Source organism: Numenius arquata, chromosome 4 (assembly GCF_964106895.1).
Source record: "Numenius arquata chromosome 4, bNumArq3.hap1.1, whole genome shotgun sequence".
Taxonomy (NCBI): Eukaryota; Metazoa; Chordata; class Aves; order Charadriiformes; family Scolopacidae; genus Numenius; species Numenius arquata.
In genome coordinates, this window is record NC_133579.1 from 24,763,271 (window position 1) to 24,781,015 (window position 17,745).

General features: G+C 38.8%; 1 protein-coding gene across 1 annotated transcript in view; it reads right to left on the reverse strand.

Annotated features, from left to right (window-relative positions):
• The window catches only part of PIEZO2 (piezo type mechanosensitive ion channel component 2), a 325,545-nt gene that overhangs the window by 98,987 nt on the left and 208,813 nt on the right, over positions 1-17,745 (reverse strand). The window contains exon 8 of the mRNA XM_074146852.1: positions 5,914-6,076. Coding sequence (XP_074002953.1) covers positions 5,914-6,076 — 163 coding nt within the window. The remainder of the gene's footprint in view (positions 1-5,913; positions 6,077-17,745) is intronic.

Below are 17,745 nucleotides of genomic sequence, written 5' to 3' on the forward strand. Positions count from 1 at the left end.
GACACCAGAATTACACAGACCTCCACAACCTACCTTACTATATATGGTCATAAACTAGTGTACAGATGCTTAAATTTCAAGGCAGTGTATTGAAAGAAAATTCACTCTTCTCATCTGCCTATATATGTGAAAAGCCAATTCTGCTTCACTAAACAACTAAAGAGGTGAAAAGATCAAAACTACCTGGAAAGCACCCACACAAAGGTTGTGGATGACACTGAACTAGAAGATGAGGTCGATGAGCCAGAAGGAAGAGCCACTATACAGAGACAGGCAAGAGATGGGCCAGCAAAAAATGCACAAGGTTTACAAAGACCGATATAAAGTCCTGCATCTGGAACAAAACCAGTAAAGGCTGTGGGCAGGCTGTGCGGGGAGCAGCTCTGTGGAATAGGCCCAGAGGGTCCTGGTGCACTGCAAGCTGAACATGAGCCAGCAGTGGACTCTGTCAGCAATTAAGGCAAACACGTCCTGGGCTGCATCAGCAAGAGTACTGCCAGCAGATAAAGGGATGTGATTATTCCACTGTACCTGGCCAGTGTCAGGCCATACCTGCAATACAGTTCTGACATCCCCCAGTTCAAGAGAGACAGACACAGAAAATCTGGAGAGGGTCCACCAGAAAATTGCCAAGGTGATTAGAGGGTTGGAGAAGCTGAAGGGTGCAGGAATTGTTTTTTTTTTTTCAGCCTTCTAATACCTGAATTGTCATTTTAGAGGAGACAGAAGTACTTTTCTCACAGCAAGGCATGGTTATAGGACAAGAGGCTAAGGGCATAATTTGCTTCAGGGAAATGCCTTCTGGATGTAAAAAAAATAAAATTCACCATGAGAACAATTAATCACAGGGGTTGGCTGCCTTCACTGGAAACATCCAAGACTTGGCCCTGGGCAACCTAATCTGAGGCCCTGCTCTCACAAGAAGTTGGATCAGATGGTCTCCAGAGGTCCCTTCCAACCCAGACTGTTCTGTGACTCTGTTATTGCCTATGATCCACATGCTCTATTTCTTCATCTGTGACAGGAACTATTACTACTGAATTGCAGAGGACTGCTAGCGCAGAGGACTTAAGTCCATCTTAATTCCATAGCCCAGCAGGGGTACGGTACCTCTCAGATAGACCGAACATGGATGTTGTTATATCACAGTGACAAGTGGGAGACCCAGGTAGGTGTACATAAACCTTGCTTCATAATACCACCCCTGTTCAGCAAAGTACACAAGTGCTTGTGGAACCTGGAACCTGGGGTTACTGACTTCAGTAAGACTTAAGTGGAGGTTGAGGAACTTTGCTGAGCTGCAGTCAAAATACAAATTACACACCAGCTCCAGTAGCAATATCCTATATTTATCCTGTTACTAACTACAAAACAACTAGTCAGGTCAACTAATTTTCATATTTTATTTCAATCTGAATGGTCTGTTTGTAAGGACTTAAGATTTTCCTCTTGCCTATTTTGTGCTTTCTACTTAGAAGATGCTTGTATTTCTGCTTCAAATGAAGTCTTACTAAGTTCATTTTTGGTTTGCAAAAGAAATATCCATCTCTCTGGTGCTTGCTGTTTTATTTAAACTCTACTGCCAACAAAGAGATACCTCATGGTGTAAAAGCTAGTTTTTGTCTGAACTTAAGGTGTTGCAAAGGCAGGATCCCAAATTAGGCTTTTAATGGGAACTAGCTGGTGGTAGGTGTTCTCATTGCTTATGCAAAATAAGAATAAATCGGGATGCTGGGCAGAGGTCTGCAAAGCTACCCATGGGAACAGGACATCCAAACATCCTAGCTGGTTTTGAAACTCTCTCCATTCCAATCCTAACAGTAAGGTCCTATTTTTTAAAAATCTTGACTTAGATAAACAATGGTTATTAATTTAGTTTTACTTCTCAGAGGCAATGGTAGCACATTTCACATATGATTGCGTATTTATACTTGATTGTAAAAGGGCATTCCTAGCAAAACTGTAAGACAAAATAAACTGATTCTGTGCTTAAAATACTTATCACTGCCATTTGAAATTTAATATAAATGTGGACCATAACAAAGTGTTTATCAACAGCATTTAGTTTGGAACCAGGGTGATCAAAACAATACCAAAAGACCTAAAATGTAGACAATGATTTTAGTAACATATTTTTAGCCTAAGCGACTATAAGGGAGGATGAGAAACCTTGTTTTCTCTTTCTCAGACAAGGAAGAAAAGTCAGAAAACACAGTACTATGATTAAAACTTGTGAAAGTCCTTTGACTTGTCTAATTCTTTCAGTTCTTCTGCTACCTAAGCAACTCTCAAATGCCTCTTAATTCAAAACATGCTAAAAATTCTTTAAGAGGACCCTACATTAAATTGCTGTAACTCTGTTGACTCCTGTACTGTTCCTTACCACTGACTGGACAGAATGAATGGGCCCTATTCATATATTCATTACCAGCAGTTACAACTATGAGCTGAAATCTCCAGAGTCAGATTGCCTCTTCTTACTTGCAGAGGTAGAATTTCACAAGACTCAATGTTAGAGCAAATCAGGATCCAAAATAGCCAGCATAAGAAAAGCAAAACTTCCACTGACCGCCAAGGGTGTTTTGCATGAGTAAGATCCATACAGAATCCCACACAGAGACCATACACTGAAATCTCATACATGCTGTACTTTGACAGGCTGTGGCACACACACAAAATGCTTCACCCTGAAATTCAAGATTTAAAGTGGGCATTGCTCTTGTAAAATTGTTCATCAGCTTTAGTATTCAGATACAATTTCAAGAGCATCTGTCTCAGAGACAACTCCTGCTGCAATCCATCAGGAATTTTGTTCACAAGAGGATCCCAAGATGCCATTCACAGAAGAAAGAAATCTTAAGAGATCCCAAATACAGTGTAACTTGGAAATCTGGGGATTGCAAAGGCAGGTTATATACTTAGTACCATAATGAATCAAATGCACCACAAATTCACAAGTCAAAAAACATTTCAATTAAAACTGGAATACAATTATTTTTGAATTTAAATAATTGAGAACGGAGTCTACCAGGAGAAAGCTAATAAGAGACAGATTAATTCCTGATCTATGGCACTACTAAAGGGAAAAAAAAAAAAGAAGCATATTGACAAAAAAAGGCCATAAGGAAAAAGCATGTAAAAGATGGTAAATTTTGCAAATCTCAGCATCTCTTTCTAATGACAAATACTTGCATCACTACATCCTGTGCATCAAAAAAACATATTAATGCATCGGTATCATTTTCCTTACAATGTTCTCTTTTTCAAAGTGTCCATTTCTCTTCAGAGGGAAGCATCATTCCCGTGGCATCTGAAGTTCCCACGGAAGTGCCAAGACTTTGTATTGTCACTCATGTAGCCATGGGTTTGAGAGACATCAACTTCTCTTATATTAATCTCTTTTAAGACTTGCTCTAGCTCAATGCCTAGAAAGCTTTCCTAATTTGACTTGTTTCTAGTTCTCAGAGGCTGATTTTAGTATCTTATGGGAATATCCATATCAGACAACACAAGTGGTCTAAAAGAAGGAAGTGCAGGCAAGTCCACTCTAGTTCCTCTCTAGTCTCTGTAGGAAACTTGCAGGATTCATTCAATACTGAGATGAAAAAGCTCCACTGAAAAAGCACAGTAACTAACTTAGACTCAGCACCAAACTTTACGATGGTGAAAGTTGGACGAAAAGAACCCAGGTGCTGTAAATGAATTCCCAGAGATGCTGAGATCACACAGCTCCTACTAACTGCATTTCACATGTGGTTACTCCTCTGTGAGTAGTTCTCATGATTTCACTATGCAGTTTGTGAGATGTGAAGCTTTAGTTACAGCTCCAACGCTAAAATCATATTATTATTTGGAAATCTCAGTTTTCACTGAAAAAAAGAAAAAAAAAAAAAAAAAGCAAGTTTCCAGCTGCTGCAGCTGCAGAAAAAAAAAAAAAGGAAAAAAACCCTAAAAGAACCCAATGCCAGAGGGCACTGGACCACGATCTTTTAAAACTTTGTGACTTCAGAAAATCCAGTCTTAAGATTTCTGGAAACATAAGACATGGTTTTTTAATAACTCAAGCTGACAGTTCTGGCATCATTGACTTTTTATTATGAAGCCCTATCTATGTAAACCCCAAATATCAGACATCTCAATTCAGAGGTGATATATTTCGTCTGTCTTTTTAAATGTTAAACTTTTACATTATCCATTATATGAAGAAACACCCTTAAAATAAGAAAACCTTTGACAATTTTACTTGCTACTACAAACTCCACTAATTCACACCTCATTCATGAGTATTTTCATTGTGGTTTACAGCACTGCTAAACTTGAACTCTAAAACTCATGTCAAGCCTCAGATGATCAGAAGATTAAATAAATAATGCTTAGGATCATCCTTTTTATACTTTCAGTTTCTAAGCTTTTAAGATGCCTTTGGGTTCTTATTTCCCTTTTTTCTCTGAAACTGGAAGAAGAAAAAAATTACTATTTGTCTCCTTTTTCTCTTGCTTTTAAATGAAAGCTGGGATTTTCACTCAGGGGCAAAGATTCAGGAAACAGGTTTTAAGAAAAAAATTCTCTATCTATGATACAATAACAAATCTCTGTCTTGTCTTGCAGTATCCTGTGCCAACCTGTATCCTATTTCAGTCCTACTAGACAAGCCCTGGATGTGTGCCTTCTATTCAAAAGCACCTACACTACTGCGTATCATTTTTATCAACAACATAGAGGGATTGAGAGCACCATCAGCAAGTTTGCAGATGACACCAAGTTGTGTGGTGTTGTTGATACACCAGAGGGACGGGATGTCATTCAGAGGGACCTGGACAGGCTGGAGAGGTGGGCCCAGTTGAACCTCATGAGGTTCAACAAAAGCAAGTGCGAGGTCCTGCACCTGGGCCGAAGCAATCCTCAGTATAAATACAGACTGGGGGATGAGGTATTAGAAAGCAGCCCTGAAGAAAGGGACTTGGGGGTGCTGATGGACGAGAAGTTGGACATGAGCAGGCAACGTGCACTTGCAGCCCAGAAGGCCAATCACATCCTGGGCTGCATCAAAAGAAGTGTTGCCAGCAGATCCAGAGAGGTGATTCTGCCACTTTACTCTGCTCTGGTGAGACCTCACCTGGAGTACTGTGTGCAGGTCTGGAGCCCTCAATATAGAAAGGACATGGACCTGATGGAGCGGGTCCAGAGGAGGGCCACTAAAATGATCAGGGGGTTGGAGCACCTCTGCTATGAAGACAGACTGAGGGAGCTGGGGTTGTTCAGCCTGGAGAAGAGGAGGCTCTGGGGAGATCTAATAGCGACCTTCCAGTACCTGAGGGGGCCTACAGGAAGGCTGGGGAGGGTCTGTTTACAAAGGCCTGCAGTGACAGGACGAGGGGCAATGGTTTTAAGTTGGAGAAGGGGAGATTTAGATTGGATATTAGGAAGAAGTTCTTTACTATGAGGGTGGTGGAACACTGGAACAGGTTGCCCAGGGAGGTGGTTGAGGCCCCTTCCCTTGAGATATTCAAGGTGAAGCTCGACGAGGCCCTGGGCAACCTGGTCTAGTTGGGGGTGTCCCTGCTGACTGCGGGGAGGTCGGACTAGATGACCTTTGGAGATCCCTTCTGGCCTGGACCAATCTATGAATCTATGAATCTATATCAATATTGACTTTCCAAATTAGAGTGTTAATGCTCTGCCATAGTAGTAGCATAAATAGTCCTGCTGACTTTAAGAAGAATACCCATGTAACTGCTGCAAGATTAGACTCTTGAAGATACTTATCAAAAAGACCAAAATTCAAGGTGCCATCTTGCACTTGCTGTCTATTTCCCTGAACTTTTTCAAATGTTTACACCTCTGTTAGCAAGTGTCTGCCTTGGCCAGTCTCTCAGTCCTTAGTGCTAAAAAAGAGAAGAAAGTTATCCTTACAATGGGCTCTTGTAGCCAAAGACGGATAAGAGTTGCGAGGGTGTAGTACATCACCAGCAGTAAGATCGGATTAGCGTGGTGATACCAATGTAACTCTTGATTCTTGATGATCATCCAAGTGCTTGAGCAGTTTGTCTGGGTAAGAGAAGTCACACCGAACAACCTGTGGATATAAAACCCAACAGAGTTAAACACCAAATCTTACAATGTTTAAAAAAAATTTTCAGTAATTTTTGCTTACCTATAATACTGATTGCTCTTTTCAAAAACAGTATTTGCCATCTTACCTAAAATGCAGTGAATATTTTCATCCCAAAATATTTAATGAAAAGGAATGGGTTGTGCACTTGATTTTTACCATAAAAAATGGGAGTATAGTACTATTACATTTACCATGTCCAATGTGAAAACTTTAAATGACCTGCGTCCTGTAGATCCAGAGCTACAGAAAAAAAGGGAGAGAAAATCTGGCTGCAAGGCCATTTGGCAAATCACAGCAACATGACATTTCAGATTTAGTAAACTGACATATAACACCATTCCACTCATTCTGCCAGGACAGAGCTGTGAAGTACATCTCCTCAGCACATTGAACGGCTTACTGATTTTTTTAAAAAGCTAGTACTGCTAATAATTTGCTATCTAATTACCCAAATACTTATAAACATACTCCACTGAATTCACAGCTGCTGTGAACAAAAAAACATTCAAAAAAGCAATCATTTTGGACTATCAAATTATTAAGGAAAAAAAAAAAAAGAAGAAAAATAAATTCCATAATTAGTTTAAATGTAGTTGCAGTATTAATATAAATGATATGAGGTACTTGACTATTTCTGGAAAAACTAGGATCTCACAGTATTTCTATCAAGTAAGAAACTTATGTTAGAAAAAAACACTTAAATATAAAAAAACCACCAACATTTTAAATCTAAGACAAGATGTTAGATGCTCTGTAGATGTGTTAGATGCTGAAACGGAACTAGTATGAAGTCAAAATTGATCTGGTTCTTTCAGTGTAAAAGATTTTGCAGAGTTCCAAAGATAATGCATGGAGTAGTATATGTCTCCAGTAGCATATGTCAGTATTCATTATAAACAGTTTTGTTTTATAGAAAAAGCTTTTTCTTCTACGATGTAAAAATTTTCAGGTTTTATAAGAAACAGATTTGATTCTAAAAGAAGTTTAAGGAGAACTATTTCTTGATTAAAAAAAAAACCAAAACCCAAAACCCAAACTATTGTTACTCTGAAAGAGTAAACCAAATACATTAAAAAAAAAATTCTGCTGGGGGATTTAATTGTAAATAGTAAATGTCTAAAAGATTACTTCTTCCTTTACCTAGCAAGATCCAACATGAAAGGGTGAATGAATACAAAGAATGACATTCAACAGAGATGTACTGCCTGAAATCTGCCCTTTGGATGCTATAGAGTGAAAAGAATATGACAAAGGAGAGGTTATACCTCTTCATTCACTGGGGTTTTGTGGCATGGGTATAATACCATTAACTGCCAGAACTAGAGCTCTATAGCATTTTATTAAACGATTTATCAGCACTCACTTCTCATTCTCATTGTCAACATATGCCAAAGGGTATAAACTTTAAGACTTCTCACAGCTTTTGCATGGATCCAAAGTTGGAAAAGAAAAAAAAAAGCACAAAGCCATCCTGCATACAAAATAAATTGTTGTAAATTAAAGGAGCTGACAGAGCTGTGTTTGGAGTCAACCCAGATTCAAACTTCCGTAGCGTCCAAGCACATTCAGGGCTAGTGCTATGGTTTGGCTCCATCTCACTGAAATTCGCACTGGATTGTATTCTGTTCATATTTCTATCAGCAAAGGGGAACATCTTGTTTTGTCTGCTTTCCTCTCTGCCAACTGACTGTAATTTTTGCTCATCAATGATCTGGGTTGTTGACTTCCTATTAGTTTCATCTTCTACCTCAATTTCACAACACATCCCTCCATCTTTGGTTCATTTTAAGCTTTTATATGTAAGCACTGTACGAATCACCCTATTTCTGTTTCACAAACCTAACAGAATTAAACCCAATTCTTACTAAGGAAGTCTTTCCATTGACAGTGAGTGATGAATATTCCCTACAGAAATGAGGGAAAGACCAGTTTCCGAAGATCCTTGGCCCTTTCTGCCAAGCAGACATGATCTTCATATCACATATTCCATTGCTACAGTACATAGCATTATGTACTATAAGTATAAAGTCTCAAAACCTTGTGTTTTACTTTTATCTTCACTGAAGAAACATTCCACATAATCCTACCAGTTAGGAAATTTTTACTGTGTTTCAGTTAACTCCTCATTCTGTTAGTTTCACTTGCTTGCTTCAAATTATCCATACATTATACTGTGGGACTTAATTCTGCTTCCTTCTGGTCTTGCAATCACCAAATATACATAAGTTACAATGTATCTCTTCCCTCTTAGTTGCCACCTGACCAAACATGTATTTATTTAACCCATTTCACTTTGTCTCATAAATCATGAATCTGGAGGAACTGCTCCTCATTTCTGAATTCTCCTTAGGTTTTGAGATTTATTAGTCACAAAGGTACTCAACACAATATTCCCCAGCTATCAAATTAAAAATGCACTGACATCTTGAGAACATTCATTCTGTCTGTTCTGGCCTCCAATAAGGCTACAAGTTGCTATTCATTCAATATTTATGCTTCTTCATTATCTTCAGTGAGAACTGCTGGGGCAGAACACTTTTCAGAGACATAGAGACATCCTCTATATTTGTTTTTTTATTCAAAGCTTTTAAATACACAGGAATGACTGCCACAAAACGTATGAACATTTACAGTAAGCAACTTATATTAGGGTATTTTTCAGTTCTACATACTTCATTCCACCAAGATGTTTTTACATTCAGTATTGATCATGATCAGCTATATTTGTGCCCAACTCTGATCTTAGTGTGACTTTGTCTTAGATAACTTACATGTACACCATGAGTAAAGTCAGAATAAGTCCTAAGTGGGGGAAATCAGATGCCAAATAAGACAAGCATACACGTGTCTGGAGACAGAACACAAATAAAACAAACACTGAGCGACCATTTACTAATGGAAATACTTTGCTTTTCAAAAGACTGCATGTAATGTCAAAAAAACCTGGAGGTTTCTAAGTTGTAGTAGATCAATCTCTCTCTTCTTGCAAAGAAGTAAATTGCATTTTTCAAAGTCGTCCTCAACATTCTGCAAAATGCATTTCATTAAAAAAAAAATAGTATAGTAGAAATCATTTGGAAAATTTTAGAAATTACAAAGGGCCAAGAGGAACTTGAATGTCTGACTGAGGAATGCTCTGAAATAACACAGTGAAAAACACTTTTTAAAATAAGAGTGATATCCTTTTGTCCAGTTCCTACTCTACAAGCTTGCTTTCCCAACAAAGCTTCCTACTGAATCTGTGAATCACCCTCCTGGCAGATGCACTTTCATCTTTTGTGACTCCCTGACAAAGTTGTAAGCTGTGACCATAAAAAACCCAAAACTTGTTATACCAGTCTAGCAATGAAAATCAGAAAAGCAATTTCAATTTTAATTGGAAACAGAAAAACAAATTCCTTTTGCACCCACAGATCTTTGGCCTAAGGAGCTGCTGAAGTACCGAGTTTTATTACTGCATTATGCACATTGCTAAAATTTCTCTGGCATGCATTATATTACACAATATACACAATAATTATTACATTAATTATAGTATAACAATTGGTGTTAGTAATTAGTCATGGTATTAAATATGAACAAAAATGGTTACAACCCCCCTCAAAATAAATGTATGTTTCATATACAAAATTATCAAACACAGCAGTTACAGATCTGTTAGGTCTGTGAATTTTGCCTCCAGTAAAAATGATCTGGAACATTTTTCATTGTAAAAATATGTCAGTTCAGATCCTGCATGTACTGATGTTTTAGGAGCTGATTTCAGACCAGGATTTGCCTCATAATTTCCAAGGCCAGGAAGGGAAGTAATAATTCTGACTTCCTGCACAATGTAGGACACACAATAATTCTTGTATCAAACAAATAACTTGTGGTTGAGTTACAGTTTATAGTTTAGAAAGGCATCCAAGCTTGATTTCAAATGATAGCAAATCTTCTACCGCCTTATTATTTTCTACCACGTTTCGTTTCTGTAATAGTTTTGTCTAGATGAGGTTTCCAGTTTCTGCATCTTCCTACAACTCTGTGTACCACTTTACATAGACTTTTCACTACCTGACAGAGCAGGAGTCATTTTCCTGTATCTTCTTTGACTTTCACAATTTATAGCAACCTCATTCAATGATCCAGAATCAGCACATGCAGTCCACCTCCACTGCACTGCACAGCTTTCCCCTCTTTCTCCAGCCTAGGGATCACATTGGACACCACTCAAAATATCAGCGTGGAAGCCTACATTTACATGTTTATCCAAATACATTTGCTCTTCTTTGGACAGTTAGGAAATAGATGAAAGATGTTTCACTGCTACAGTGCTTTTTATTGCAATTGCTACAATTTCTAAACTGGTCAGTGCAGAATCTTGATGCAATAATACACAAAACCAAGGGAAAAAAAGTATTCAAGGACAATTAAGCTTCCTTTTTTGTTCTCCCAAGTAATACCTGCTACTTTGTCTTCCTAAGGAACTGTTTCATCTCTTTTGTCTTCCCAGCACTGAGTGAGCATGCTGGCCAGTTCCAAAAATTATTAGCAGAGGAGTATGACATAAAAATGGCACTAAATTCCTCCAAGATACCTGAAACTATATAACTGGTAACAGGAGGAGATGGAGATGGAGGCAGAGGTAGAGATGGAGGTGGAGGTAGAGGTAGAGATGGAGATGGAGATGGAAGTGGAGGTGGAAAGAGGAGAAAAGAGTCCCACTATATGACAGGCTGTGGAGGCAGTGAGAGAAATCCTGAATTCATGACTACCAATGTTCACAACTATTTTGAGATTTAGAAAATCCAACTTGAATGGAAGTGAACTTAATATCTTAGAGGTTTTCTTTTACTTTAACTTGTCTGAATGAACTTGGAGTGAGACTGTGCTGAAATTCAGATTGAGTTTGAGAGCTGTTTCCTTTGTTTAAGGACTGGGAAAAAAATTATATCAATAGTGTCACTTTAGCAACAGAAGCATTTGTCTTGCATACAGCACTTATGAATATGCATCAGAATACATTAATATAACAAAAACATTCACGTTTTCTGGAGAAAGCCTCCAAGGTAATAGCTTACAATGTTTTACAGACTCACTTCTGACTCACTAAGTGGAAGCAGAAGACACACAACAGCTTTTCTCATGAGGCCAACCTAACTCCTGACAATGCGCAAACCACACATAAAAAATTCATTCAGCACTTTCGATCAAAGAGGACGTGAAGTGATTCACAGTGGCAGGAAAATGTCTGTTATCATGTCCTATTGATTACATTTCCTCTGAAGGGTCTGAGCGTGCAGGGGATTCTCAGTCTCAATTTGCTCAACCTCAGTAGGCTACTTACAAATGCTCATGAATTTGCATGCTGCTTTGTTTTATTCTCACATATTCTAGCCAGGTTTCAATGTGTGGTGACTCAAATTGTCTAGTTTTGCTTCACTGGCAAACATATAAAAGCTTAAAACTGCACGCGGATTTGTCAAACATTTTCCTAAACACCACTTATTGCAAATCATTCTGGTCAGAGGTATAAAACTATGTCAATACAATAACCGTGTATGTTAGTATAATGACACAGCTTTAAATACTCTTCATTCATAAAAAATAAGAAAAAGAGAATTTCAGATACCCTAAGAAATAGTAAAGGACTAGAGATAAGAAAGAAAGGAAGCAAGAATTCTCCTACTACACTCAATTTTCTGGTTTATATTCTTACACATAGTTTTTCAAGCTGATAGGACCAAGAAACGGAGTGAAACCAGCTAACTGGGTGGAAAGTGGAAGAAAGGAAATCTGATGCATTCCATGCAATGCTAAATCATTTGTTAGAAGCCAGAAGCTACTGTTTCCGTAGGATGTAAAGCAGGATGTTTGAAATTTCAGACCAAGTTGACTGTGCTATCTTTTATCAATAACAATGTGCAATCTTTATTGACAATTGTGTATCTGGCTTAACTAGAAAGAAAATAAAACCATAAGGTTTTATAAAACCAGGAGGGACAATACAGAGATTTTTAGGCATGAGAGTAATGTGTGTTGTCATGCTTCTCTGTTTTTTCAAGACAACCATGCCAATTTCTTCAAGGTTACTAAATGTAGTTTTAGAGGTTGGAGGGGGGCTGGTGTTTAAGTGGCATTGATTTGGAAATTGCAGATCTCATATTCTAGCAGCACTGCATCACCGATTTTAATGGATAATTACAACACTGAGAATACTTGCAAGTTATGACCTCACCTCCACAGTTGCTTTGACAATGAGCAACAGAAAGGTACGGAGATCTGCCAGTACGGAAAAGCAATCCTTTTTTTAACTTTCTCACACGTAGCTTCTACTACGAGTATGTATACGGCACCATGAGTTATGTATACTGCAATATAAAATCTATATTGTACCATAATACAAAATCAAGATGGACTTTGGGAATGGAGAACTCAAAATAAACTATGGTTTTAATAATGTCCTTAGAACACACAGGATTTTGTGGAAAATTATCAAATCACAGATGGTATCTTATAATTTCCAAGACTTTTTTACAGCTATTTCAAGCCTTCTTCATGCAAATATTCCTGTTATTGTATGTAACATTTGCTCTTTATTCACAATAAGCTGGATGTACATTACAAATACTGACAGATTTAAGCAGGAAAGATTATTTCACAGGACTTGCTTCCTGTTTCAGGAAAAGATTTAACATAGACTAATAAAATAAAATAAAACAATGATGCAACTCTGCAACTCCCTGACATGGTAGCAGGCTGGAAATTAAATCCAGAACAGGGCAATGAGGATTACAGTTTGAAGAAATGTCTGCATCAAGCCACTTCAGGAGCTGCATTTCCTGATTTAGTATTTATGATTACAGGAATTTTTTGCTGGGGCCAGTACACATTGGATGGTTATTCACAGCAATAGCATCAGAGACTTCCACTGTGCTGGGCTGGATTGAGGAATCCATCTTTGTACAACTTCTGAATTTCTGTTGGATTTTATGAACTGAGTCTTCGTGTCATCTGGATATCTTCTAGTGCATACTTATTTCACTTTCCCCACATGGAAGTGGAGGGGAGAGGTGCCTACGTGTCTGGGGTAGGAGACTATCAAGATTGATTGACATTTGAATGGCTAAGCCCTAAATGGAGATACTAAAAGTGGCCGAACAAGAGAGGAAAAGAAAAGGGAAGGAGAGGAGAGGAGAGGGCAGAAAACCAACAGAGATTATTTACAAAACCAGAAATTTAACAACAGTAAATACCCAGAAAAGCCAAAAGAAAGTGTAGCCTTTTGGGGCGGCAAGCGGGTGGTGATGGTGTTAAATCTTTTCATGGAGGAAAAAGGGCTGACATACAGGGAGAAAAGGCAAAACTTCAGGTTTCACAAGACAAGCCCCAAAGATCGAGATTCATGAAGAAGAGTACTTGAAATAACGAAAGGGCTATGTCCCAAACTCTAAGCATTGCTTGAAGAGTGAAACTTTTTTCAAACATTGACTTAAAAGAGGTACATACCCTTGTTGAATTGGAAAATGCCCTGGGGAAAAGAGAGAAGGAGTGGATAAAAACTAAAAAATTAATTAGAAAACAGAAAATATCATTTCTACACATTCCTCCTAAAAGTTTGGAGTCTCTCATTCACATGAGTCATCCTGTTGAGTTTTCTGTACTGGGATGGCAGAGCTACACACAAGTTATGATCCATAAAATTATATCTGTAAAGTCTTTTCCAAGGTAAACCTGTGAGCCACCCCACTCCCCTCAGTACATCATTTAGCTATACGCCCAAAGAAATACATGCCATTGGAAAGGACTCAGCCAGCCCCATGGTATCTCCAGGCCCATCCTTGCCATCCAGAAGGCTGTTACTCTCTAGGCTATAGGCTGGGAATTCAGACCACATCGGGGCTAATGCTCCAGGGTATGCTGAACTGACACAACATTTTTACAGAAATAGCAAAACACAAGGAGAAAAGAGGTGGGAAAATTGGCTGAAATGCATTAAGCATCCCAAAGAATTAGTGATAAGACGAGCAGGACTTATTTGGTTTCACATGGCTTTTTAAGGGGAAAAAAAGGATGGATGGCAAAATTGGCATTTGCCCTTCCAAATCACATTATTTATAAGATTCCATAGAGAAGGAGCTGATCCTTCATGCCTGCTCCTCAGATCAGCAGGACAACTGTGTAGGGAGATACTGCAGACACAAAACTCAGTCCACAGCTGGACTAAAGTTATTAAATTTATCCATTTCAGAATGATACAAGCTTTAAAAAGCATTGCAAGTATTTCTAGCACTTAAAAGGCCTAGACCTTGCTTTGGTTAAGACTTGGATAATTCAGAACTGGCTAAGTGGAACAGTGCCATATTAACAATAACACAAAAATTTGATTGTTTGGGTTGAGAAGTATTATGATAAATTTCAGCTTAACAGTTAATAACTTTTTTGGAAATATCTGAAAATGTAGACTAAGTCTGGAAGTGTTTTCCTTCAGAGTGTTGCTATCACAATGCTGTAATACAGGCATACACACAGGTGAATACAGGCTTGGTGGGTAAGTAGATCATTCTAACTTTTATTTTAATGTCATTATATTTCTATAGCTCTTTAGCAGATGTACTTTTTTTTTTCTACCAAGTCTTGGTTTCCATGACTTCTATTGGATCAAAGCTTTTCTGGCAATGACAAAACCAGCCCTGGTACATCTCCCACCCTCTTCTGAACATCAGTGACTTTTCTTTTAAAGGAAAACTAATTTCAAATGCACATCTATTGCATGAGAAACCTCATGAAAAAAAAAAAAAGTAATTTAAAACTTGTGTGCTAATATCATCCACATAATGAGGACAGAGAGAAATTATGAGCCATGAATCCAGGAAGCTGTAGAGCAGAAAGGATAGCTTTAAGGGTTGTGGATTACAGAAAAGCTTGCAAAAACTGTAAATACAACACAAATCTTAATTCAGGGAGAACAAAACGACCATATAAGCAGCCACAATAAAATCACTTTGCTCTCAAGTGAATGAACAACTTTAGAACAGGATGTTAAATAGTATCTGCTACATAACCTGGTTTTTTAAAGTAACCAGATAATGGAATTTTCTCTGAAACTATGTGACTGGAAGCTGTTAAGGACTGGACACCCATTAAAAATTACCAACTTCAGACATTCAAATACTTCATATATCTGAAATAAAGCAGCTGCCCTGAGGGGAATTTAAGTCTGAACATAAAGATTTGTGAGATATATACCACATTTCATTCAATAATTGAGCTTTGTACTGACTTTCTATTCCAAAAGCTTGTAGTATGCTTTCATTGCCTAAGAGACAGTAATTCCCCACTGTTATCATTAATAGTAGATGTGGGTCTATTAAGCCCTTGCTTACTGAGAAAAAAACCCTTATCTTCAAAAGCTTGGCATGAAGGAGATCTATTCTATCAGTGGGTTTCCTCTCTGGATCCCCAAACTGTTTCATTACCCATGACACAACTCAGCTGTTCTCTGAATTTCTGGTGAGAACTGATACTGATATTGCTCTTTTCAGCACATCAGTGAGCTAGAAAAGCAGCGATGTCGCTGTAGTCTTTGGGGACCTTGATGGGACTTCCAGAAGTGATCATCTGATGAATGAATGTGCCGAAGGAGCGACTCCAGTATCTTTTGATCTCAATCAGACAGCTGAGCATCTGGCAGAGGGAAGACCACCAGACAGGATGGCAAGAAGGTGAAATGGGGATAAAGCTGCAGAAGAAATTGTGTTAGGCCCCTGCCTGATACCTTAGCTAGAGTGTCTCCTTCAACATGATCCTTTATCACCAGGACCAGCAGCATCACTGCTTTGACAGCAACAGCCTGCCTCATGTGTTAGGTAGTTAGGTGGATATTTGTTTGTTCTGTCACTAAAATAAAACTAAAATTCAAACAGTTTCAGCTACAAACCAGAAGGAACTCAAGGAGCACAGAGGCTGCAGGAGCTGAGGCAGCGCTGCTGAGATGAGAGGATGGAGAAAGGTCACCCCAGTGGGGGAGGCTGGTTGGCACCAGGTGCAGTGGTTTGCCACCCACTCCCGTTCCTCACGTACACGCAAATTCCCTGTGACTGTATGGGGCAATGAAAAGCAACTTATGCTGAACACCACCGCCTGGGGAAGGACACCACCCAAATGGTGCCAACAAAATTAAAAATTTTTAATGTTTAGTTGCATTTTCTACTCCGAGATGAAATTAATGAGAAAGCAGGTCCAGGTTTCTAAGGAGCCATATGGAAAGTGGGAGAGGGAAAACCGAAGGCATGTTCAGAAACATCCATGGCCACAAAGGCGTCCCCCTGCCAGAGGGTGAGCTTGGACACCTCAGCACACAGCAGGAGGCACAGCTTAACGACGTCTTTCTGTGCCAATTAGTAACTGAGGTTATTGGTTTTTCAAAGTGAGTTGGCAGAGCTGGTGAAAGGAAAGGAGCCAACAGTCCCACCTCAGAAAGGCTCACACAAGCTCAGCAGGGAATGTGAAGGGAGGACAGCCCGCTCCCAAAACTCAAACAGGTAGAGCAGCCCACAGTCTTCCTGTCCTAAGCTCAGGTGCTGGGAGAAGGACGGATGGTTTACACAGCTAGTCCACTGAGTATAACGCTTCAGGAGAAATCATTTAGGAAGAGGAGACCATGCTCAAATAACCCTGGTGAGCCTCACCATTTATTGGGGTCATGCTACATGACCAGAACATGCAAGTGACCCTTACACCAACTAGCCATGCAACTGCCTGCCAGCTTAAGAGATTTACTGTTACCTCTTAGAATAACATGCAGAAGAACAGAAATTGTTTTAAAGTGTATCTTCACACTCATTTTAACTTTGAGGTAACTTGGTCCGTGATCTAGGAACCTAAGGACACAGACTGCAGCCAAAACTTAGGCTTTTATTCCAAGCTCTGGCTATCTTGGGTGGGTTATGCAATTCATCTAATTTTTCTCTTAGGGAATTTTTCCACCTCTGAAAGGGAATGATGATACTTTTCAGTCACACTGGGACAGTCTGCTAGGTTCAGTGATGCATGCAGAGGATAAAGAGATTTTCCACTTATTCAGCTGGTGGTGAAACAGGTTGAAATAAAAGCAAGAGTGACTGATACCCAAATTAAGAGATTCTGCAGTAGAAAATATGAGCAAAGAAGATACTCTTTTTCAGCAGAGAATGCTCTAAGGCAGAAATGCAAGTTATGATTCCCATTTGTTTTTAAACAGAAAAAGAAAATAAAATACCAAGACATGGGAAAGAAGATAATGGGATCATAAGGCTCGGGAAATGTGGGGAAAATACCTAATTAACTAATTTTAAAAACAAAGCTGTATAACACAGTTCATTTTAAATCGGTTATAAACTGCACCTGGTTGGCTCAGTTTTTATCAGTAAGTTCCCAACTTCAACTAAATGAACATAAACAAGAGATTAAGCACATCCACTGAGTGTTTAGAGACACTGATGGAGACCGCCTCTTGTGCAGACAAGGACTAACTCCCTGGTGTGTGCTCGACCGAGATTAGTCAGGACTGTCTTTTTTACTACCTCCAAGGAATGTGGGATGATTCATTTGTCAATGTTTATATACTGAGCTGAAAACACAAAGAGCTACATAAGTGCTAAATATTT